This window comes from Erpetoichthys calabaricus, chromosome 10, assembly GCF_900747795.2.
Source record: "Erpetoichthys calabaricus chromosome 10, fErpCal1.3, whole genome shotgun sequence".
NCBI classification, from domain to species: domain Eukaryota; kingdom Metazoa; phylum Chordata; class Cladistia; order Polypteriformes; family Polypteridae; genus Erpetoichthys; species Erpetoichthys calabaricus.
Window position 1 is genome coordinate 54,066,248 of NC_041403.2, and position 26,075 is coordinate 54,092,322.

Consider the following 26,075-nt stretch of genomic DNA (forward strand, 5'->3'; position numbering starts at 1 on the left):
CACGCCGTGGCGCAACGTTAGGGGCATCGCCTCTGACGCTGACATCCGAGGTTCGATTCCCGAGAGGGAGTGCAGTGGAGTGTGTACACCTGATGAGCCCAGAATGAGGGCGAAACACGTGTCGTGTACTCTTTGCATTTATTTGACAGTAAACTATCCATCCATCCATCCATTTTCCAACCCGCTGAATCCGAACACAGGGTCACGGGGGTCTGCTGGAGCCAATCCCAGCCAACACAGGGCACAAGGCAGGGAACCAATCCTGGGCAGGGTGCCAACCCACCGCAGGACACACACAAACACACCCACACACCAAGCACACACTAGGACCAATTTAGAATCGCCAATCCACCTAACCTGCATGTCTTTGGACTGTGGGAGGAAACCGGAGCGCCCGGAGGAAACCCACGCAGACACACAAACTCCACGCAGGGAGGACCCGGGAAGCGAACCCGGGTCCCCAGGTCTCCCAACTGCGAGGCAGCAGCGCTACCCACTGCGCCACCGTGCCGCGACAGTAAACTATTTCAACCATATATATATATATATATATATATATATATATATATATATATATATATATATATATATATATATATATATATATATATACACACACACAGTATATATAGCGATTTTAAGCTGGCATCGGAGGGCTGGCGCCCTGCCCAGGGTTTGTTTCCTGCCTTGCGCCCTGTGTTGGCTGGGATTGGCTCCAGCAGACCCCCGTGACCCTGTAGTTAGGATATAGTGGGTTGGATAATGGATGGATGGATTCTAGGCTGGCCTAGTGTGTGTGTGTGTGTGTGTGTGTGTGTGTGTGCGGGTGTTTGTGTGTGTGAGCCCACCAATGACTTAGCCCCCTGTCCAGAGCCGATTCCTTGCACCATGTCCAGCTGGAATGGGAATGACCACCCATGAATCCGACTTGGATTAAGTGGGTTTGAGAATGGTATGCTATTCTTCAGGTACTGATGCACAGAGAGGTAAAACAAACAGTGTGTACTAAAAGTATTCTCCCCCTTGGAAGTTTTCACATTTTATTATCATACACCATTAAATCACACTAGATTTAATTGATGGGGGGTGAATACTTAACTGATCATTTGTGTTTTAAATTTGTAAATAATGTAACCCACTTTTCAGAGATACAGTATGTTTTTACTCAAACATTAAAGAGTCTTTTTCTGTTGATTAGTGTCAAAAAAAGCCAAATTGTATAACAATAAAATGAGAAAACTTCCAGCAAGGGGGTGAATACTCTAGTATACTCTAGTATTCTGTGAGAATATCATTTATAAGGCAAACACTGTACAAAAACTATGTCGAAAATAATTAGCGTTAAATTATAATAACTAAGGTTCCTTGATTAGTGCTGGATTAAACTCCTGGCCTGGATGCTGCCTATGTGGCCTTTACACCATATCCCTAAGTCTCCCCGGGTTTTCCTCTCACATACTACAGAAGTACAAGGTCTGGTGTAGGCACGGACTCTAATTTATCTCAGTGTGAGCGAGTGGGGCGTCTTGACATGTGGGTGTCCCTGCCCAGCTTGGTCCCTGCCTTGCACTCAGTGTTTCCAAGATCGGATCTGGCCTTTCACAGTTCTTAGTCCAGTAAGTACTGTAGATTAGAAATGTTTGAATGGATATGCTAATAAATAACTGTCAATTCTTAATGTCCAAAATGGCATTTGTCACAAATCAAGGAGAAAGACACATGTGATCTCTGTTGTTTTTCCTAACTCAGATACTGTCACACCTTTTAACCTTCCAGCTGGCACTATGACAATTTCTTATACTCTGGAAGTGGCCAATGCCCGTTTTGCGGGCTTTTCTAAGCTGCTCTTCAGATGGAAAGGAAGCATCTACAAACTGCTGTACAAAGAGTTCCTTGTCTTTGCCACCCTCTACACTACTCTCAGCCTTGTGTACAGGTAAGAGTGCCAACTTGTTTTTTTTTATATTTATATAAAATTTATGGACCTGCTAACTGGAAGTATATAACAGCAATACATGAAACAGGAGGCACATGTACACACCTAAACAGCATTTCAGAGCTGGCAAATGTGCAGTGTTTGCATATGTCTGCTTAAATATCCCTTGGAGTGAGTCTGTACTTCCCTATCATAGTCCAACCCTGCCTGGCAGCTCTAAACTAAACTGACCCGTGTAACATTGTGTATAATATGTGCCATGACACTAAGTGACAGCTCAGAATTTATGACACATTACTGCCAAGAGAAGCACTGTGTAAAGAAAATAGGTAAAGCAATGGTTACAAATATTTACATATATATGTTTTTAAATATAACTATATCTCTCTATTATAAAAGAAAATCTTGACACAAGACTATTGCCAAGAGATTTTCTGAAAGGCCCGCTCTCCTCTCAACCATTTTTCAACCACGGCCACGGTCCTCTCATCTCTCATTCGTGTGAATGCTTTTGTCAGACACAGTACCTGTGCTCTCAGCTCTTATAAATTTTCACATTTTCAATAATAAAAGAGGACTTATTATGTCCAAATCTTAATGAAGAATTTCATCCCGAAGTGTTATCAACAGAAGAAATGAGTACACAGGCAATCCTAGCACAGAGAAACGATAAAGTCAAACAAATTAATGCGAAAATTGTCTATCGGTTACACAGCAAGTTGGTTAAATGGGTATCAATAGACTATGCTGTCAACAATTCTGACATGTAAAATTTTAACAGGAGACAAGAAAGGTAATGCAGTACATCTTTCGCGGATAATATTAGACACCAAAGGAGATCTTGATATGCCATTCGTGTTAAAATGTTTACAGTTTCCCATTAGAATAGCTTATGCTATGATAATTAACAAATCGCAGGGACAAACATTCCAAAAAGTCAGCTGATTTATTAGAGAGAAAGAAACGATATTCACTCACGGGCAGTTATATGTTGCGTTGTCACAATGTAAGTCCAAACTCGGAATCAAAATTCAATGTGATATCGAGGAAAAGTTCATTCAAAAAATAGTTTTTACTGAAGTTTTACAGTAAAAGTGTAAGTTTAAAAAGTATTTGTGTGTTAATGTCAAAGCCAAACAGAACGAAAATGTATAACGCAACAAATACCTCTAACACAACATGAAACATAATTTTCTTTCAAATTACAGTATTACATTTTACTATTTTTTACTATGGTTAATTACTCATTGTAATCAAAAATACTGTATTGTTTTGTAGTAAATAATAACCATCAGATTATTTTTGAAGATTACCTTGGGATCTCAGGTAATTCTAGCACCTATGGTCTAAGGCTATTAAAACTACTGTGAGAAAATCCAGATGAATTATTTACTTAATCCACAAAAATGAATATCCCATTGCTTTGGTAACTTTCTCTCCCAGATTCTCACATCTAACATTGCTAAGTAATTAACATGACATTTACAATAGAAACAACAGACGCACAAATTGGGGGTTTGTGAGTGAACCCTGCAGTGGACTTAAGGCCTGATTCCGACCTTGTGCTGGACTGTGCCAGTAGAGGCCTTCTCCTCCGTGACCCTGAATTGGATTAAGCAGCTTTTAAAATGAATGCATTATTGCTGTCCTAAAAGCCTCACCCTGAATCCTTTTTCTTTATTTCTTCTTTACCTGCACAGGCTCCAGTTGACAGCAGACCAGCGGCAGTTATTTGAAGAAGTGGCCTTGTATGTCAACAGATATACAGATCTCATCCCGCTCTCCTTTGTTTTGGGTAAGCTTATTATTCAGGATGTGAAGGTAGGGAGCTCGCCACAACGCATATCTCTGGCAGTAGAGAACACAAAGAAGCTGTCATTGAATTTATTTGCAAAAATGTCCTTAGAGTATGAGTGCTAAAATGCCAATACAATGCCTTGTGGATTTTCTACTTCCATACACCAGGAAGCATCTTTCTGCCCTTTATAAATGAGTCCTGTTCCATAGGTTTCTATGTGAGCCTTGTGGTGAACCGCTGGTGGAGTCAGTACACGAGCATTCCTCTTCCAGACCAGCTCATGATGGTGGTCTCAGCTAACGTCCATGGAGTAGATGAGCGGGGAAGGATCCTACGACGCACCCTGATGCGCTACGCCAACTTATCCTCGGTGCTCATCCTTCGGTCAGTCAGCACGCGAGTCCGCAAGCGTTTCCCCACCATGGAACATATCGTTGAAGCAGGTAACCGTCAGATAAGTTCGATACAATGTCCTAAATCCCACTATGTTTGTTATAGATTCTATAAAACAAAGTTAGTGTTCCCAATATAACAACTATTAAAAAAAATGTCACCCAAGTATTTTACACAGGGTGACACTGCAAATCCTTTTCTTCCACTTGAAAAGAACATACAAAACTGCAGGTTTCTCACAGAGGGTCTGAAAATGCCATTCTTTTATACACAGGCTTTATGACCCGCGATGAATTGAAAAAATTTGACAGCCTTTACTCGGACTTCAACAAGTACTGGATTCCTCTGGCCTGGTTCACTAATCTGGCCGCCCAGGCAAGGAGAGAAGGGCGCGTGAGGGACGACGTGGCCCTGCGACTGCTCATGGACGTGAGTCACCATCCCCAACCTGTCCTGTGCAGGCATCCTGTACTACTCACATATACACTGCATATTTTACAAACCTATGTTTAATGTGCATATTAAACAAGTAATTTTTATTTTCAAATAATGTATTTTTTTTTTATTATTTTGTACAAGGAACTTAATAACTACCGGGCCAAATGCTCCATGCTATTTCATTACGATTGGATCAGCATTCCCCTTGTCTACACCCAGGTAAGTGAACTGATTACGGCACACACTGCTGTCAGATTACTCTGAGAATAGTCATCAAGTATACATGCAGATCATAAACCATTTAGCCACAGCAAGCAATGTAAGGTGGGAGACATGCAGTGGAGACACAGTAGCTGCTCCGTCTTGCCGTGGATATCCTGCTTGATTACAAATGAGTGTCCCTTTCATGTGCAGCTTACATATCTTCCCATACTTTTACTCTGTTAACTTTTCTTCCAGAAGACATGATGTCAGGCTGAGCAGATCAGCAACTAAGCAATGGGTACTGTGTGCTGCGCTATGGCTGACGCTCAAATAGAACTGTCCACCAAATCATGCAAAACATAACAAGCAGAGCATCACGATTCCAAGAAACACTTTGTCACTTTCTTACCTGCAGGTTGTCACAATTGCTGTGTATTCCTTTTTTGCGGTCTGTCTGATTGGACGGCAATTCCTGGATACTACAAAAGATTATAAAGACCATAAGTTGGACTTTTACGTTCCAGTCTTCACACTCCTGCAGTTCTTCTTTTATGCAGGGTGGCTTAAGGTGAGTCTCTTTGAGAAATTTAAAAAAGGGACCATTAGTGTCATACATAAACACTTGCCATTATGTGTATATTCAGACAAAAGAAACATAATACTGTACTATTTTCTCCTGAAACTAGGGAAAAATTAATTTATGCACATATTTAACGTAAATACTGATGAATTAAAATAGGCCGTACCATACTACCTTTCACAATAGGTGTAACAGTGAAGTCTTCAAATGTTTCAATGCCAGCCTGCGTAGGACGATGCCAGTGCCTCCTTATCCACTGAAGTCCATAACCTAAAGGAATACGTCTTACAGCCCAGGATTACAGCTGGCTCACGTTCTCAGATCCCATAGAACTCTCTCCATTTCCCAAACATGGGTTATCTTGACTCCAGTGATGTGTTTGCTCCAGAATCCTTGCAGTCATGTGGAAAAGAAAGTATATTCCATGAAAATTTCACTTTTTTAACATATGTAAAACATATCAAGATTTGATCTTCATTTAAACAGTATTTCTAGATGAAGATGATGTAATAAAAAATGCAAATTTGACTAGTTCGAGGTTGTCACACGCAGTTCGTTTGAAATCCCAACACAGCATCTCGATGGGATTCAGATCAAGGCCTTGACTTAGCCATTCCAAACCTTCCATTCATTTCTTTTCAGCCGTTCGTTGGTGGATGTGCTGGTATGTTTATCATCACGGTCATGTTGCAAGGTCCGGCTGAGGTTCAGTCTTCTGACAGATGGTCTCACTTTATCCTCAAGCACCCTCTGATACAATGAAGGACTCATAATGGATTTTGCGATGGCGAGTTGCCCAGGCCCTGATCCAGCAAAGCAGCGCCAAACCTTAACATATTCAACACCATGCTTTACAGTTGGTTATCAGATTCTTCTGGTCAAATGTCGCATTTGGTTTTCACCAAAAAATATCTTCTTGGCATTGTGGCCAAATAACTGTCTTTGCCTTGTCTGTCCAGAGCACTTTGCTCCCAAAGTCCTGTTCTTTGCCCAGGTTTTACTGGGCAAACTTTACTCTTGCCCAGATGTTCTTTCTGGACACCAAAGGTTTTCTCCTGGCACACCTCCCGTGCAGATCTAATTTGCGCAGCCTCTCTCCATGGTAGACTCATGAACTTTGACAGCAATGGTTGCAAGGACTACCTGGAGGTCCTCTTATGAAATTCCTCGGTTCTTTGGAGACTTTTTACACCATCTTGCTTTTTCAACATTCTGCTCTGCTTGGATGGCCCGGCCTGGTAAACTCGGAGGTTGTTAGAACAGTCTTCCCTTGTAGATGATCTTCCTGACATTGGAATGATTGATTTCCAATTGTTTGGAGATCTTTTAAAACCTCGTCCTAGGCTCATCTGCATCTATAACATTGTTTTCTGATGGCCTCAGGGAGCCCTTTCAGTCTGGCCATGGTGATAACACACACTTCAACAACAAAGAGCAGACCACGCCAAATATCTCAGGTTTAAACTCGACAGGTTTAGAGAATATGCTCTCTAATGTTCTAATCATTTACACCAGATTCTAATTTTAGGTATTTGAGGTCATAATAAATGTGGGATAATTTATATAATTTATGTTTAAATTATAAAATGGACAAAACGTAAATGTCACATGATGTTTGTTATTCTATCACATTTCTCTACAGATACAGTTCAAATGATCAAAGTCTGACATGTTTCCATATGTTGAAAAAGAAAAAACATTTCATGGAGTGTACTCACTGTTTGCATGACTGTATATCACTCATGTCCCATCCATCCCTGAATTTAGCACCTGTTTGTTTGGGTGAGGCTAACTGCCCACATCTTTCAAAAAATAAAGATATAAGCAGCTTAATTATACCTCAGAATTTGGATATTTCTTCCTCTTTGTGATTCGTCTGGTCACAATTAGATTTAAACTGTGATACCATTGGTTAACTGCATATAGTTCAACACACTCAATTATTTATTTATACAGCCAACATCAGCATCTAACAAGAATTTATAAAAACAAACAGTATCACAGAAGTCCTTAAAGAAATCTACCAATACTCATTACATTACCAACATGTCAAGCATTGCCATAGATGCCTATTCTAGCAGAAACATTTTTTTATCTTCATTCTGTATGAAAACATTAAGATCTTTTTTTTCCCTCAGCCATCACTACAAATTACATGGGATAACATAAAAGTAAACTGCTCAAAAAATTAAAGGAACATTTTGAAAACACATCAGATCTCAATGGGGAAAAAATCCTGCTGGATATTTCTACTGATATGGATTGGGTAACGTGTTAGGAACGAAAGGATGGCATATCATTTGATGGAAATTAAAATTATCAACCTACAGAGGGCTGAATTCAAAGACACCCCGAAAATTAAGTAAAAAAATGATGCGGCAAGCTAGTCCATTATGCCGAAATTTCACTGCAGCAACTCCAAATTGTACTCGGTAGTTTGTATGGCCCCCACATGCTTTCATGCATGCCTGACAATGTCGGGGGGGGCCATGCTTCTAATGAGACGACGGATGATGTCCTGGGGGATCTCCTCCCAGATCTGGACCAGGGCATCACTGAGTTCCCGGACAGTCTTGGGTGCAACCTAGTGGCGTAGGATGGACCGAAACAATGTCTCAAAGGTGTTCTATTGGATGTAGGTCAGGCGAGCATGGAGGCCTGTCAATGGTATCAATTCCTTCATCCTCCAGGAACTGCTGGCATAGTCTTGCCACATGAGGCCGGGCATTGTCTTGTACCAGGAAGAAACCCAGGACCCACTGCACCAACATAGGGTCTGACAATGGGTCCAAGGATTTCATCCCGATATCTAGTGGGAGTCAAGGTGCCGTTGTCTAGCCTGTAGAGGTCTGTCTTTTCGTGGATATGCCTCCCCAGACCATCACTGACCCACCACCAAACTGGTCATGCTGAACGATTTTACAGTCAGCATAACATTCTCCACGGCTTCTCCAGACCCTTTCACGTCTGTCACATGTGCTCAGGGTCAACTTCCTCTCATTTGTGAAAAGCACAGGGTGCCAGTGGTGGACCTACCAATTCTGTTATTCTATGGCAAATGCCAATCGAGCTCCACGATGCCGGGCAGTGAGCACAGGGCCCACTAGAGGACATAGGACCCTCAGGCCACCCTCATGAAGTCTGTTTCTGATTGTGGCCTGCTGGAGGTCATTTTGTAGCGTTCTGGTAGTGCTCATCCTATTCCTCCTTGCCCAAAGGAGCAGATACCGGTCCTGCTGATGGGTTAAGGACCTTCTACGGCCCTGTCCAGCTCTCCAAGAGTAACTGCCTGTCTCCTGGAATCTCCTCCATGCCCTTGAGACTGTGCTGGGAGACACAGCAAACCTTCTGGCAATGGCACATAGTGTACTGATGTGCCATGCTGGGGAAGTTGGACTACCTGTGCAACATCTGTAGGGTCCATCTGGGGGTTGTCTCATCATTGCCCCTCTAGTGCACCTGTTGTTAATTTCATTAACACCAAAGCAGCAGAAACTGATTAACAACCCCCTCTGCTACTTAACTGACCAGATCAATATCCCACAAGTTTCATTGACTTGATGCTCTACTCTGATTAAAAAGTTTTCCTTAATTTTTTTGAGCAGTATAATTTTTTTTTAGATAGATTATTCATTTGAGCTGCACACATTATTAAGGCCTGAGTGGTACCATGCCATTTAACCTTCAGCCATCTTTGTACTTCAGGAATATTAAATGTTTCTTCTTTTCATTTTTCAATGAAAGGTGGCAGAACAGATCATTAATCCATTTGGTGAGGATGATGATGATTTTGAAACAAACAAACTGATTGATCGAAACATCCAGGCAAGTAAATGTATTGCAATTGATTGATTCTTAAAAGTGCTGTCAAATGTAATGTGGTAGTCATCTAATGTAGAAAGCATTCTGAACAATACTTCAAAAAGGATAAAATGTCCACTATCTTAAATGCATCGACTGAACATATTGTTCAAATAATGCAAAGTTAAGGATGGAAAAATGATCCTGCTCTAGAAAACAGTAATTGGAATTTGATAAAAGTGTTTCCAACCCAAATGAAAAATTTAGTGGAAGGCTGCTGCAGTTGTTACAAAATTATATAAATAATAAAAATCCATAACCATTTTCTAGCATTTCGAAATTCATGCACACCCAGATGGCTGTCTGCTCTCCTCTATCGATCTGCAAGAAATTTTTGTCTCAACTCATTGAGGTGGGCTTCTGTGTGTGTGTGTGTGTGTGTGTGCGCGATAGCTGACAACCACTGGCCATTCAGCCAGAAGTACAATGCAAGGAAAAATGAAATAATGGCAGTGTATCTGTCCAATGTCATGTGCACGTCATCCTACAATAATAATTCATTCGTTTACATTTATATAGCGCTCTCTCACTACTCAAAGCGCTCTAAATATAGAACCAAAAAAAGACGAGCCAAGGCTGCGACTGAACTCACATATCTGGAAAACACTTATGCAGCAAATCAAAAATATGTATTTCAAAGTCCTAAACTTAATCCTGTTGAAATGATCTAATATGATCTGAAACAAGTCATTTATTCTAGAAATATAAAGGAACACCAAAACATGCTGTAAAGAGGAACGGCCCAAAAGTATAGCCTACTTACCAAGACGAGACTTTCCTGCGGAACTCTTTAGCTGCTGTCCATTTCCACCACTTAAATTTCTTCCTTTATCCAGAGAATTTTAACAGTGAAGTGTAACAGATCACAGATTTAGAGTCAAGAACTTACTGCAGTTGCAGTTAAGAATGAGCATTGGGCAATATACTGGTTTACGTATAGTACCTGAAATTCTTCAACTATGAATTTTGATAAAATCATTTCACTTTTATGTTAAAAACTAAAGAAAAACTTGAAAAAAACAAAATTTGCATGTGAAGGGAAACAAAAGTCTGTCTGATGCATACAGAATTCATTTTGGAACATGTCCTACTACATACAGTCTGTTAACCCTGCTGACAAGGTGGGCTGAGCTAGTACACAGCTTTATTCCCTTTCTCGGACTCCATGAAGCACACCAAAACTGCACTTAGTCACCATCTTGATCCCCAATTCTGGGGCACAATGCAACAGCATTAAACCAGAAATACATACCAAGACCAGATCAGCAAGAGATCATGCCAAGCAGATAGTACACTGCAACTAAGAATGTACAGTATATTTGTGCAAATTCTGTATTACTGAGTTTACAAGGCACACATTTTCACTATTTCAAAATGCTCTGGTTATTGTTTTACAATACTATACACGTATAGTATTGCATAGGACAACTAGCAATACAAAAAATTAATACAATCCCACTCTTTGGTAGGAATATAAAATGCTTCAACTCTTTCAGGGTGTATGCAGACTTTTGTCAAAAGGAGGAATTGACAGTAGTAATCAACTGCAATCAGTAGCAAAAATCCTGTTATGTTTTAGTTGGACTCTTTGCTAGAGGGAAAGTTAAGATTCATTGGCTTGACCGAGATTCCCTACACTTGCGCTAGTAGTAAACAATGGCAAATATGGCAGAGACATCTGGCAAGAGATCGAAGAGAGTGCATAAAGCAAAAAATACTTCATAGACGACATTTTGCATATTACTGCTGACTTGGACTGTAACTTTTCAGACTCTGATTTTGATACAAGAGATTGAAAATAAATGTGAGGTACCATAATCAGTTCATCAGTCTCCAGCTGATTGTGGTGCTGATCAGTTTGTGTAGCCAATGCACCTACATCAGTGTTCGCCTGGGAGGACTGCCACTTATGACGACACAAGGTACAAACCAGATTGTGACACACTGCGACCACCACTGCCGCCTGTCCCCCACCCACCACAAGACGACAGCCTGGCAGCCAGCCTGTGATGCTGCGTGCTTTGGTTGCCAGGTATGCAACACACATTTTATGTTGATTTGTGTGTGAAACCATTGCTTTGTGTGCTTTTCAGGAAACTGAAAAAAATATCCAGCCTTAAAAGAATTTATTGTTTAACACCACAAATACCTGCCCTGAAATACCAGCACTGACAATTTCCCCAGAGCGTTAAGAGTGGTTTGCCTGGACCTCCCTCAGGCAAAAATTACACTACAACTAAATTAATGTGTAACTCTGATTTATATTCTAGGTTTCTCTACTGGCTGTAGATGACATGCATCAAAACCTGCCACCTGCAGAGAAAGACAAATACTGGAATGAATCTACTGCTCAGCCACCTTACACACTAGCAACTGCATCAGAGACCCTAAAACCCTCATTTCTGGGCTCTACTTTTGATATGAGGTTAAGACCATTTATTAATCTACACAAGAATCTAACTTTTGCATAACTGTTGATAATTTGATCAGATATTTAATAGACCCATGAGGTTAAAAGCACACAGTCTCAAAAGAGGAAACATGCCATTATACCGGTAAAGTGTACATGTCAGCGATTTCTGCCAGACTGGTGCACCACCCTGGGATGGTAATGACACCCATAAGTTTAAGATTGAACAAGCAGATTTTTGCTCCTCAATTGTACATTTCCATTTTTACTTCTTAGCTTTCTTCCCTTTATGAAATGCCACATGGTAGGCTGACTGAAAGAAAATAAACATTATTTAAACTACCTACACTTTAATGAAAACTTCCAGTTGTATCATACTGGCAATGATACAGCCAGGAGTGTAAAATTAACTTCTGAAAACTTAAAACTAGCATTTTTTTTTTTTTTTTTAATTTATAGAATGACTGATGATTCAAACCAGCAACAGACTATGGATGCTATTCCCAATACCCCAAGTCTGCGCACTCCAATGTTGGGTCGTTTCTTAACTGCTGCTTCCCCAGCAATCAGCCTGAAGAACTTTGGCCGCCCTAAAGGAGGATTACACATGTTACGGCTGCGCGGAGACAGCGTTAATTCAAACCCCTGGCAATCTGAAGAGCAATCTCGCTCAAATTGCATCAATGAGGAGGACAGTGAAGGAGAGGAGAGAGAATCTAGTCAGCAGTCTACTCCAGTAAATCGTCCTTGCAAGCCTCGGCGCCTTGAGGCTTCTGAACAACAAAAAAAGAGGGAGGAAGCCCAAATCACCATCACCATTGAACCCCCTACTGAAAATGAGACAACAGATGCTTAACCCAGTCAACTTATGATTTCCAACTGCTAAATTACAAAGATGAGAAATCTCTATTAAACCGTTTAGCATTTAGTTTATGAAATTAAGATGAAGACACATTTAGAATAGTGTGGAAACTCCTGTAATTGGCACATCAAGTTCAACACCAGTTTTTTTTTTTTTTGGATACAATTTTATATTTTTAATACTCCAGAAAAATTCTCTGCTTGAAATTCTGTAACTATTGTTTGTTTTGGGAGTTGGGTGGAGACTGTCATTAATGACTCGAAGAAAGTAACAAATGGTTTAAAAATATGAACCGATTTTGAATGTTTTAGTATTCAATACACAGTGTAATTGTTGCGAATGAACAGTACATATTTGCCCTCTGTTCTCTCAATCTTATCCTCAGCTTTCATATTATATATATATATATATATTTTTTACAACTGTTGCTACAACAGCATTACTAGCAACATTTTTCAAAATACACCACACACACACGTCCTTCCAAGTTTAGTGCCAACAAATCTCTTCAAACAGAAAGATTTCAGAACAACTATGTAACAGTTCCATGATGGATTAAGACCCAATCCAGGCCTGTCTACTACTTTCTGTCCAGTGCACAAGCTCCACCTTACTCCTCTAAACCTGGATTAAACAAGTTGAAGATTGTTACATACATTTCCAATAAATTATATTTTGAAAGGTGAATTTTGAATTTAATGGTGAATTATAAGTTAGTCTACTGGTATGCAACCACCTAAAAAATGCAATATATAAGAACAAATGGACAAGCCAACTTAAAATTGGATTTTTAAATAAAAGGAAAATAAGCATTCATTAAAAATCAACTAGTGATCTTTTGTTAAATCAAATTCAAGATGAGTCACACATGCAAACCTTCATACTCAAAGCAAGCAACAATTGTACTGGTATGTCATTCTCAACAATACAGTCCCATAGACCATAGTAGATAAAAGTTTGAGAAACTTGTTAGATCTGTCCCTTCACCAGTAAATCTTTTCACTTTAGGTTTTGTTAACATTTTATTAACACTGTTCAGGGAATACCACATCCACAAATGCCATTAAGCCAACAAATCCTGATTTAAACAAAATGCTCAGAGGAGTAGAGGGCAGAAAAAAAAGGAGAATATTCTGATTTTTTTTTTTTTTATTGACAAGTGGGATATTAACAAACGACGTGCATCTATTTGCCTTTCTTTGCTTTTATTTTCCTTAGGTAGAACTCCAGCTCCTTGCCTTCCAAAATGTAGCCGTCTGCTCTTCCACACTGTCCGGGTCTTGAAGCAATGCAAGCTGAAAGAACATTTAACTTGTTTATATGTTAAATTAACCAAAGCAATCAAAGCAACTCAAGACTAAACTCTTTCAGTCATTTTAAACAGTAGGCTGTCTACTTATGCTATTCATGTTACCCTTTTAATAGTAGGGGATTTACTAGTTGCTTAACTAGTATGCTAGGAATTATTGGACAAAATGCAGACATACTTAAAAGCAAGAGAGACACTGTAAAAGAAAGCAGGTACTGTCATTTCTCTTCTATTCGCATCTTAAACAACTGTCTGAACTACATGAAATAAGTGAGCACACCTCTTTAAGAATATTAGCCTGAGGGTTGTTTGCTTCAATCTGATTGGTGAGCTGAAGCCAAACAGGAAAGTAGAAAGGAAGAAGCCTGCTTTGTGCAGCATTTGCATGGCAGTGCCAAGTGAGTGAATGAGAAAGAGCCTGTATTTTTATCTGATTCCTAAAGAGGTGACTGCTACCATTGAACATGCCTGAGTAGCAAGCACATTGACTGATAAAGGGGTACAACACTGTTAAAAATGAATTGGTAGAACATGTTAAAAACTAGACTTTACTATGACAAGTATACACAAATACATTATACTAGTATCTACTGAAACTTAAATTTTTAATTAAACTAGGGGGCTTCGTTCGCCAACCCCCATGTTTGGTTTTCCGCATACACACTTTTAAGATTTTTTTTTCTTTGAATTGTTGCTATTTCATTAGTTTCACTTTTATTTCAGAACTTCTGTAAAAACAGTATTTGTCATCTTGCCAGTCCCAATATGCTGAATCTTTTTAATGAGGTCAGGATAGGTTTCTCTGTTTGGAATTTCAGCACAGACAAAACAATCTACATCATCAGCAGTTACTTTTTTACTTTGTAAAAAAAAAAAAAAAATTAAGTAGAGTTCTGCATTGGACTCCTGTCTGTAAAGTCGTGCTATTTTCCTCTCACAATTCCAAAAGTACATGGGGTTACCAAGGTGATATCCCAGCTTTTGTCTAGGTTTTTGTACAAGGGCTAGACAGAACGTTTTTGACTCCTGGGGTAAATGTAGCTTTTTAAATAAGCAGACAAATATATATACATGAACAAAATAACCAATAAATGCATGTGCGGTAAACTCCGTTTTTGAAATTCTCAAGATTCTTTATTTGCCACATGCATAGTTATACAGTACAACACGCAGTGAAATGCATCCTGATCCGCTTATCAAAAACTGCGCAAAGTTATAAGAATATCAGATTAACAAAAACTCAGATTGAAAGGTAACAGTATAGTAGAACATAATAGTTCTACTTTATTCACATAATTTTACTTAAGTGTTAAGGTGCAATAGTGTAGTAATTGTTGTGCAAAACCAGTTAGACTGGTGCATAGTTAAATGAGGCAGTTTGTTTTTTTGCGCTACTGCGATCTTTACTCTTTTTTTATATTTTCTAATTTTCCTACTTTCATATCCTTTAACTTTCTCCACATGTGTACAGTGCTTTTTTTTTTTTTTTTGAGCCTTTCTAATTTCACTGGTTTCATAGTCTCTAACCTGCTCAGCATGTGTTTAGCGTCAACGTTTGTAAACGTCTTTATGAAGTTCTACTTTCTTTTACTCATTGTCTTTTAATTCTGAGCCGGATTGGACGTGCTTTTTTTCCCCAATTCCACTTGATCCGGGCTGATAATTACTTTTCCTTATTTTCTGAATTTGCACCTCGATTATTTTTTTTGCTCTTTTTTCTGTCCAATGCATTTGAGTCTCTTTTCTCCGCGCTTGTTTCTTCTTCGTTAGATGTCAACATTTGATTTATAACGTACCTTATACATTCTATATGCGCTGAAAGCCCTGGATCTGTGTGTGCTCAAATCCTACACAAGACTGAATGTTTTGCTGCCTATTGTCCTATTTGATAGATTGTAAGTAGGGCGTGTCTTTGGTCTCGCGGGTCTTTAAAATGTCTTACGAGAAGATCACGTATCGTAGACTTGCTTTTTGCTTTCTAGGACAGGATTTCTTTTTATAATAGACAGATTGTGATATGGATTTTTGGTATTATTGCCTACTCCTACCCCATCAAAAATAAATCAAGTAAGATCTGCAATGCTAATAGGAAATTGTTTTCCCATGGTATGCCTTCTTCAGAAAAGATGGTGTCACCACCTGAAATTCAGTAGCAGAACTGGATAGATATCATCACAAGAAGGCAATGCTATTAATCTCTCATGGGGGGGGGGTTGGGTGGTAAGGGGGGTTTGGAGGGATTAATAACCACAGCAAACTATGACTCAGGTTTGATATTAAAACATCATTCTGTATTTTTCAGTAGACTGAAAATTCTGAGCTGTTATTTACCTAGAAGCTTGCCCTGCTGGAACTGCTCTTCTAGGAGAGTACTAATTTTACTGTTCTTCTTACGCTCTTCATACTTCTTTTGAATCTTTTTGGATCTCTTCTTGTTTAATATTTCTTCCTCCTCTGGAGTCTATAAATGATAGCACAAAAAATACATTTTAAAGCCTGTAATTTTACATAAGCAAACCTAAAAGTGCATTCATACATTCTACAGTAAAAGGTAAATACTATGCAAAGAACTAATAAGATACAAGTACAGAGAAAATATTTTAACAATTAAAATTCTCAATAGCTAACCAAAAACACACCAGAAAGATGCATTTAAAATACTGAAACCTCAAAAAGATTCAGGTTTTCAAACATTACATATATTTTAAAAGACACGTCAATTAAGGCCTCTCTCAGAATGTTAAATGTCATCGCCAAAAATCAGTAGCAGAACTGGACAAGTTATCATCACTGAAAGACCAAATATTTGACAACTTTTTAAAATTCATTACCACTGTAAGTTAACATATTGCAAAGACACAAAACAATAAAAGGTAACACTTGCCAGCTTTGCCCCTTTCTTACGGCCAAGGGGAGTTGCATAGTGTGCCTCATACCACTGCCTGAAAGGAGTGCTGTCAACCAGGACAATACAATTCTTCACCAGTGTCTTCGTTCTGACAAGCTCATTGTTGGAGGCATTGTACACAACATCAATGATTCTGGTCTTACGGGTACAGCCTGGTAGAGTAAACATAATTATTCTCTTACCTTATTTTATAACTAAAACATCTTAAAACATTCCCTCATTTCAAATCACAAATAAAAATAATCAGAATCATACATATACACACAAACAAATATGCTTTCCTTACCATTTAATGAAATAATGGCAAGGTTAAGAAAATGGGCAGGGAGAATAAAGTTTTCCCATTTAAATATAAAACAGGTGACAGGTACAACATTCTTTTATGATGCAAATCGCAAAAGGTTTCCAGACAACTCCTTAGTTTGCTTTTAAAGTACAAACTTGGTTTTGTCTTTACTAGGGAGGATAAAAATTGTAAAGTAAGAATGTAACATAGCAAACTGTATATACACATTACTGGAATATACTATACATTTTGTGTAGGAAAAGGATGTTCTTATGAGTCACTCATGCACGGAGAATGGTAGTCGAAAATTTTGACTATGATAACAATGATGTTGCAGGTGTTGTCCCCTTCACCATGGTTATAGATGCCCTTGTGAATTTAAGCTACATGTTATATAAATAATGCTCTCATAGGTATTAATATATGGACCACATTATCCCAATTATGTTTATCACATCTCATTCCTTCTTGCAAAATGGTCTATACATGTGAGAATATAGGATGTGCACACATGGCTCTCTCACACACCAGTGAAAGTATGAGAAAATGGTAGAGGATACTAGCCTCTCAGGCTATAGAGAATTAAACAAGCTGAAAGAATGTATTATAATATATTGCAAGTGAAAAAAATGCATGCCACAATTTTCACATAGTTTTCATGTTTTCTGCTAGAGGACCTATTAAAATGTAAAAATATGAAATGTGACAAATTTTTCAATCAGATGAACCAGGGGAATACTACTACTACTAACACCCTACAATGTCTCACTTCTGAGGAACAACACAATACTATAGCAGGTTTTGACAAATACTAGTTAACAAAGGCAGGGAGAAAGAATTACAGTATACTATCTCAAAAATTTATCTTAAGTGGAATTCTGATATTGTGACAGCTATCTGGATTTTTTTCCCTAATTATGCACTTTTTAAACCTCAATTTTATTAATTGCATAACAAAATGTACATTTCTCTTTGTGAGAAAATAAATCGCCAGTGTGCAGTCACTCTTTATGCCAGAGAAGAATCAGACACCAATTTTAGCATATGAGGCAGACATGTGGAAACAGAAAATTGCCATATTTCCACTGTGACATTTCATCAGGATTAAGGTCAAAACATGGGCTTTTTTATACCATAAGAGAATGTAGTAGGTACACTTATCATTCATATTTACATTACAAAACTTGACACTTCTGTTGAGATTCTGCAAGCAAAAGGCTCTGTCTACATTTAAGTTGATAATGTTAAAAGAGTTCATACTGCTCTCACAATTTCAGTGAAGATAGATATGCTGAAACACACAATTTGCAATTACTGTCATGAAATTCAAATAATGCTGGCACACTATAAACTTGGGCTGTCTTTCACCTCCTGGTGGCAAACCATTACAAGAATATTGTACAGAAGATCAACTGACATCACTTAAATTTGGCTGAAATTTTCTCATGTACTGCATTCTGACATGCAAAAGTTCATTTTCACGTGAATTGTGTAAATCTTGCCTTCCCGATATCAACTAGCATGAGAACGTGTAGTAATTAGCACTGTCAGTTCAATTATTTTTTGATTATAATCGAAGCTGTGTCTATAACAAATTAAGACAAAAAACAAAACTCTTGCACTAATTTTGGCATTTTTAAAACGCCAAATATGCTAAACAATACTGCAGTATTTCAGTTTTTTTGGACATTAGGCTACTAATACTTCTGAAAAGTTGGGTTAGTATTGTAATTTTTAAATCCACCCATTCACAATACATTTTGGAACCGATTTTCTGCTTGTGGATATACGGATGTAGCATCACCAGATTGTTTTTTTAAAAAAAGAGTTCTATAGTATTCTCTTCACTCTAACCTGAGATCCTTAACTAACTGCTGCTTTAAGCTAGAATTTTTAAACACCCATTGCTGCAAGCAAGTGGTGGCTTTTTATTTTATTAAGTACAGTGGAAAACTACTGCTAAATTTGATTTTTTTTTTGTTAACACAAGTCTTTTTAAACAGCCTTTTAATGCTCATTTACCCTAATTTAGCTGGCTGCTGAATGGATTATAACAATACCTTGGTACAACATCAAAAACCAGGTCACATGTATATAGGGATGGGTGAAAAGGACTTAAATTGATAAATTACTTTGACCCAAAACACAATGCTCATGTTCTCTCTCTCATTATGTTCTCTTACTTAACCTTCTCCTATTATACCTTAACAGCGTTCTCAGAACACCTTAACAATTGAAGTTCAGCACTATATAGACATGTACATACTGTAAATATTTTCTCTACAGTCTAAAATCTGGAACATTTTGGCACAGTAGTAATGTAAAATATTAGTGCAGGAAACAGATTGCTTCTCAAAATTTAGCAACTGCATGAAAAGCTGTGCCTCAAAGAAACCGCTCAAGCAACATTTTCCTCATCCATTTTTCTTTTATATCTTCTCTACTTACTGCCAATCTGAATATTTCTCTCTGATGATTTTATGTCAGTACAAATACAGCTCTAAATTACTACACTAATCACAGATCTTAATACACATACGTATATTATACATGTAGTATTATGATTTAGATCTTTTGCAATGGTTCCAAATTATATGTTTGCATATACATGCTTTTTCTGGTCTGTAATAGTCTGTGTGAAGTGTGCAGGTACTTTATACCACTCTAGAACATGGTAAGTAGTGTAACAGCTTTGTAAATTCACTAGTTTGCAGTATAGTCAGTCGCTTTACAAAGCTACACTCAAAATGAAATTTCTAATACCCTAAGTTCTTGTCTATAAGCCGGACTCATGTATTAGCCGGAGACCAAAAATCATACGAATTTTTAAAATAAAATCGTATCATAGATAAGCCGGACTCATGGATAAGCCGAACGTACTATAACCTATAACTAATAGAAGGGAGGGAGGTCAGTGGTCTCACTCGCGCCCATTTAATTTCTTTAAGGGGGGGAGAGAGTGTGAGATATTGCCGTCTCTCTCACTCCCCGCATGGCGCGGTTGGAGCGGCCGGAGCGCGTTCTTTCTGCTCTGGGCGTCGCCGAGTCAACACGAGCGCGTAGCGGGCATTTAAATTGTGATTTTATATGTAAGCATATTTAAATATATATCGCGGATTTCTGCGGACAATGGGTCTTTTAATTTCTGGTACATGCTTCCTCAGTTGGTTTGCCCAGTTGATTTCATACAAGGGACGCTATTGGCAGATGGCTGAGAAGCTACCCGGCTTACTGTTCTCTCTCTCTTGCGCTGACTATCTGTGATCCTGACGTATGGGGATTGAGCAGGGGGGCTGTTTGCACACCTAGACGATACGGACGCTCGTCTAAAAATGCTGAAAGATTATCTTCACGTTGCTATCTTTTGTAAAGCTGATTCCTGAAAAGACATGCTGCACAGTGCTTCGCATACTTAAAAGCTCGAAGGGCACGTATTGATTTTTGACTGAAAAACAAACTCTCCCTCTCTCTCTCTTTGTCTGCTCCTGACGGAGGGGGTGTGAGCTGCCGCCTTCAACAGCTTTGTGCCGCGGTGCTTCGCATACTTAAAAGCCAAACAGACATATTGATTTGTTTGCTTCACTGCTTTGAAGAGGAAGATATGTTTGCATTCTTTTAATTGTGAGACGGAACTGTCATCTCTGTCTTGTCATGGAGCACAGTTTAAACTTTTGAAAAAGAGACAAATGTTTGTTTGCAGTGTTTGAATAACGTTCCTGTCTCTCTACAACCTCCTGTGTTTCTGCGCAAATCTGTGACCCAAGCATGACATTCTAAAAATAACCATATAAACATATGGTTTCTACTTCGCGGATATTCTTATTTCGCGGGTGGCTCTGGAACGCAACCCCCGCGATGGATGTATAAGCCGGACTTATGTATAAGCCGATATTCTATTTTTTCATTTTCACAACTTTTTTCCTTAGATAAGCCGCGGCTTATTGACAAGAACTTAGGGTAATACACTTTACCACATAAATAAGTGAACACTGAATAATTCCCACACAAAAAACTTCTGCCGTTTTTATCCTTCCTTGTAACATTTCAATACATAGCAGATATGGAGTGAAATGGATGGATGAAGGCATACGGCTTTTGGTATGAATTACTGATGAGTGTTATCTGACCACTGAGGAAATATGTCCAGTATGTTTTGCACTACTGTAAATCAATGCACCTGCTATTTCCTTTCACCTGTTGCTTGTCTGCTTACACAGTGTGCAAAGGAAAACAAGAGCTGGATACTGTAGACTTATGAATCATACCTTATCAACTGCATTTTTTTTATTTTATTTTATTTAAAAAAGGCTTCTACTAGTTTTCACCAAGCCATAGAGCCAAACATGACTTGCAATTCTTGTGCTTTACTTTAAATGTTTTCTTAACTTAGTATATTTTCCTCAATAAATACTGAAATACATTTTAGAGATTTTTTGTAAAATTCTTTGAGTAAGGGCATCCACTAAATGTAGAAACAAGATTGTTATAGCTCAACAATTGTCATTTTATTTGTAAACAAAAGACTCTCAGTCACTTAATTTATAAAGAAGGGAGATGGGTGGGGAACATTAAGTCTTCTGTCCTCCAGATACAAATAATTGCAACACGGGGGTGAAAAACATGTCTAAGCAATAAAAAGTGATGCTGCCTTGGTTTCTTATGTGCATTACAGACAGAAAGAGGCAGTGTGCCCAACCTTGCTTTCTGTTTGAGTACCTCATTGTGCACTTACAGACCTGTTTTCAAACTTTACAGACACACCATGACCAATAAAGTAAAAACACACCACATGCAGTACAAAAATTCATGTAGCACCTATATTTTTAACCTACATTTTAATTTATAAATATACAAATACTCAAATCTAATTTTTAGCCAATTTGACATCCCTGGTGTAAATATACTCAAATGAGAACAGATTTTAAATAATAAACATTCAAAAAATGACATTATAAAGTCAATTACTAATTAACACAGTATTGTTAAAAACATAGGACATTTGGTGTTTTCTTAAAAAAAAAAAAAAAAAAAAAAAAAAAAAAGAGTCCCAACTGTATAATTCTAGTCTTATTGCAGAGAATGTTAAGACACTAGAAACTCATAAAGTAAAATAATTTTTAAAGGGAGTTCTTTTAAATGGCATGAATAAAAAGTAAGGGTTTGCACACAGGTGATGGAATTTGGAATTGAGTCAACAAAAATGGGCTAACAACATTTATTGCAGGAATTTGGGGGTTTTGCAGCAGTTATTATGGTTTAACATTTTTGCCTGGCAAATTTTAGTAACTGAGGGTGAACACACACAGGGTAATTTAGTAATGCCAATTCACCTAAAATGCATGTATCTGGACAATGAGAGGAAACCAAAGAAAAGCCATGCAGACAAGGGGAGAACATGCAAAATGCACACAGAGCGCACCAGGACGAGAACGCTAGTCTATTACATTGAAGTTCTCCTTTTCTAACAAGTTAATATAGTGTGAATTGTTAAGTATGAAATGGCCTTGTTTTACTTCATCAATGCCCTCTGATGCACTGACACCACAATCAAGTGTCATCTCCTTTGTAGTCATAAATTAAATGCTCTGTGACTAAGTAGGTTCTTTGTCCAAGAAACAGTATAACAGATGAAATCTGCGATGTGGCATGAAATGCTTATACCAACAGTAAAATCATGGTATGCATGTAAAACACCTTCTCAGCAGCATGACTGCACACTGAACTTTATAATGCTTGAAAAATACTATGACCACATACTAGACGATACTCCTTCAAAGTTTCATTCTTAAAAGAAAAAACATTTTAAATACTTGAACAGTGCTGCAATGATGAGAATACACTTCTATGTAATCTTGGGAGTATTTTTGGTACACTATATTAATGCCCAAGGGGAAATTTTCTTTTCAAATGACCATATCACATACTAGCATAACAAAGTACCTAGAATAGCACTGGAAGCAACATCACTTTGGAATATCATTTGTTAAATAAAGTGCTCAGAGTAACTATGATAATCCTTACATAAGTGAGCAAACCAAGACCAAAACAATCCAGGTTGTCCCACCTAAGGCAAGCATTTTCATCACAGCACAACTCCTCTTAATTCACAAAAATACCTGGTACAAGCTTAAAATATTCAGCCCAATTTCCCAAATCAACTTACATTCTGAGCCCCAAGCAAAGTTCCCAACATCCAATCTCAGAGCACGGTACTTCTTATTGCCACCTCTGACTCTGATTGTATGAATTCGACGAGGTCCAATCTACAAAATAGAATTCCACATGTACCAATACTGACAAGTAACTCACATATTAGAAACAAACTGCAATAATAGGAGATACAAACAAGCATATAAACAAACAGTTAAACCCGGAATAAAGAGAAATTAAAATAGTTGAGAGGTCCCTTCAAAATCTTTGGACCACTATCCAATGCTAAAAAAGCATGACTACTAGCTCTAAATACTTGCTTTATTAAGATTGCATTGATTTCAGCTAGAAGCAAATTAAACGCCCTTTTTTGAATGGGACACTGAAAAGTTTATTTTGACCAGACAAATCCTTACACATTTTTGATTTACTTATATGACAACGTTAAGATTTTTTATGAAGAGAGCTGTGTGCTTGACAATATGATCAGTGTAACTATGACGAGGCCTAGCATCGACCGATCAAAGAATTTGACCAGAACGATCAAAACAAATCGGCCTAAGGTCAAGTTTTCATCACATCATATAAATTGTGTTACGCACACAGTCACCCTAGATAATGCGACTAATACAATTTTGTATTCATAAACATGTTCAAAATGAGGACGGAGACCCCAATGAAAAGAAACACAAAATGTTGAGAATTCCAGAATAATTCCTACCTTGGTGTTTGCAGCAGGTCGGCCCAGCTCATACTTTCTCTTCTTGTGGTAGGGCTTCCTTTTTCCACCGGTCTTGCGGCGTTTATGCCAGTTGTCCCTTGAGATACCTGGGTAAGGGAACGTGGGAGGCATACATTAATCTAACACAAAGGTCTTACAGGTTTACTGACTCGTGGAGCGGACGAGTGCTCAGCTCTCCAAGGTTGTTTTCCACACACGTTGCTCGGAAAGCAGCAAAAAAGCTTCATCATAGCTACTCGCCCAACTTAGATATTTAAAAAAAAAAAAAAAAAAAGGCAAGAAAAAAAAGTATGTCAATTAAGGTCTGTTACATTCAAGTATTCCCCCCCCAAAAGAAAAACTTCTAAGAGAATATCTTACCACCCCCATCGCCAGTGTGACGAGGCGGATCACTCACAAAATCCAGTTACTAGAAACGAATCAAGCTTCACTGGCTTCCTACAATCAATGTTAAGGATTTCAGGTTCACAGTTGTAGCTTTTATGAATGCAATAAGAAGTCCAGCAAAATGACACCTTTTGTTGGCTAACTAAAAAGATCACAATATGCAAGCTCTCGAGACAGCTTAGGCCCCTTCTTCAGGCACGATGTCAAGATTTTGTGCAACTGTTTCAACAATTTTGCAGCATTACCTAAAAACTGCGACCAGAAACGTAAAAAATTAAACTACCCTTAAAGACCTCTAATACACTGCACATAGCCTATAACGACCAAACGTTTGAAGACATCACAAACCACTGCAGCGTGTAGCATTTGGGCCTCATCTATAAGTCGATGCCGACATCGCTTATCTGTGGTCGCAAACGTCCAAGTATGTCTATATAAATTTAAGTAATTTAACACTTTCTTGTACACCCCTACACTTTGGTCTAAAAGAAAACGCGTTCCAAATGAACAGTTCTCACTTAAAAACTGCACGTCTGACAACACGTGAAATCAAATCAACGTCAACTCGCAATATACATAAACTGCCATATCGCAGTGTTTTCTAACCTTTCGAACTACCAATTAAAAAAACAAGGCAACAGCAGCACAAACTAGACAGATTATTTCTGTGCTATTTTCATACGTTTTATTTTTCCATTCTTATTTCGCTATGCGGGCAGCCATCTTGGGAAGACCGTGACTTCATTCACCCCTTAAATTATTTTACAGTTTAAATATTCTACAGTTCAACGAATCTAAACTACAATTCGCGTGCCTGTGTACCCTAATAATCCAGAATGTATTCCCGAATCTTTCACAGTAGCGATTCCGATACAATAAGAGGATGGATATCGATTCCTTTCGCCAAACATCAACTACAACACGTACCCATTCTCAGGCGCTGGCTAGAAAGAGGAAATGCAATGCTTCACGGGAAAGTTTGATAATCACGAAGTTACGCGAGAACCCACGAGATTTCATCGTAACTAAGGGAACTGTAGTAAATGTCAAATTGAAACTGAGTGGGTATTAAAGCTATAAATGTAAAAAATACACTCTTTTTATCAAAAAGATAATAATAAATGCAGAGAACTTTTGATCACTTAAAATAAATAAATAAAACATGAATAAAACGAGATCTTTGAAGCTTGACTTTACGTTGGGTTGAATAGTTAAAAGTAAGACCTGATTACTTTTGGGGGATTGATTTAATTTTCTTCAAACAAACAGTATTGGGTATACGACAGTTTAACTTTGACCTAATTGTCATAGCATTTATATTGTAAGAACAAAAAAAATGTATTTTTAAGTCAATTTTGGGATCATCCGTCAGAATTCATAAACAAGTATGGTCCTCCACAGCTACGGCGCCCACAAAAAGGTGAAAACTCCACAAGCAAGTTAACGTTAAGTTTTACTGAAACAACTAAAATGCGAAACATTGAAACACATCATTATACAACAGTTGGACATTTATTTTGGCGAATTGTATACTGGATTTTAAACTGCATTCTTATTTTTATTGTACATTGTATTGTGTTGCAAACATGAATGCAGTTTTTATTTTCACCACTATTTTTATTGTTGCTTTTTACTTGGCAAGCCTCGCATGTAAGAGAGATGAGTGGTTAGTGACACCTGGACTGCATATTTGGATGTTGGTTTGTATGTAAATGCAGGGATTGTTTTTTTTTTCAGAAACAGTTGGAGCACTTACAAATGACTTAAAATCTGGATTATCTGGTAAGCGCATTCATACTGCTTCCTCCTGC

General features: G+C 38.1%; 2 protein-coding genes and 3 non-coding genes across 5 annotated transcripts; 1 reads left to right on the top strand and 4 right to left on the bottom strand.

Annotated features, from left to right (window-relative positions):
- Nucleotides 1–1,750: 1,750 nt before the first annotated feature.
- best4 (bestrophin 4) lies at nt 1,751–12,591 on the top strand. The gene is made up of 9 exons (XM_028811244.2): nt 1,751–1,936; nt 3,637–3,731; nt 3,944–4,177; nt 4,402–4,556; nt 4,707–4,784; nt 5,185–5,337; nt 9,094–9,174; nt 11,481–11,635; nt 12,080–12,591. Exons 1-9 carry the CDS (start codon nt 1,785–1,787, stop codon nt 12,474–12,476), a joined length of 1,500 nt encoding a protein of 499 aa, XP_028667077.1. The 5' UTR covers nt 1,751–1,784; the 3' UTR covers nt 12,477–12,591.
- LOC114659039 (40S ribosomal protein S8) lies at nt 12,582–25,244 on the bottom strand. The gene is made up of 6 exons (XM_028811245.2): nt 25,192–25,244; nt 23,857–23,963; nt 23,149–23,248; nt 16,676–16,851; nt 16,123–16,252; nt 12,582–13,777 (listed from the first exon to the last, which is right to left on the bottom strand). Exons 1-6 carry the CDS (start codon nt 25,193–25,195, stop codon nt 13,668–13,670), a joined length of 627 nt encoding a protein of 208 aa, XP_028667078.1. The 5' UTR covers nt 25,196–25,244; the 3' UTR covers nt 12,582–13,667.
- Nucleotides 16,520–16,587, bottom strand: LOC114659845 (small nucleolar RNA SNORD38). The gene has a single exon (XR_003717607.1). It is a non-coding gene; the product is annotated as a small nucleolar RNA SNORD38 (small nucleolar RNA).
- LOC114659846 (small nucleolar RNA SNORD46) lies at nt 23,616–23,721 on the bottom strand. Its single transcript, XR_003717608.1, has one exon. It is a non-coding gene; the product is annotated as a small nucleolar RNA SNORD46 (small nucleolar RNA).
- On the bottom strand, nt 24,039–24,116 carry LOC114659844 (small nucleolar RNA SNORD55/SNORD39). Its single transcript, XR_003717606.1, has one exon. It is a non-coding gene; the product is annotated as a small nucleolar RNA SNORD55/SNORD39 (small nucleolar RNA).
- Nucleotides 25,245–26,075: the final 831 nt, after the last annotated feature.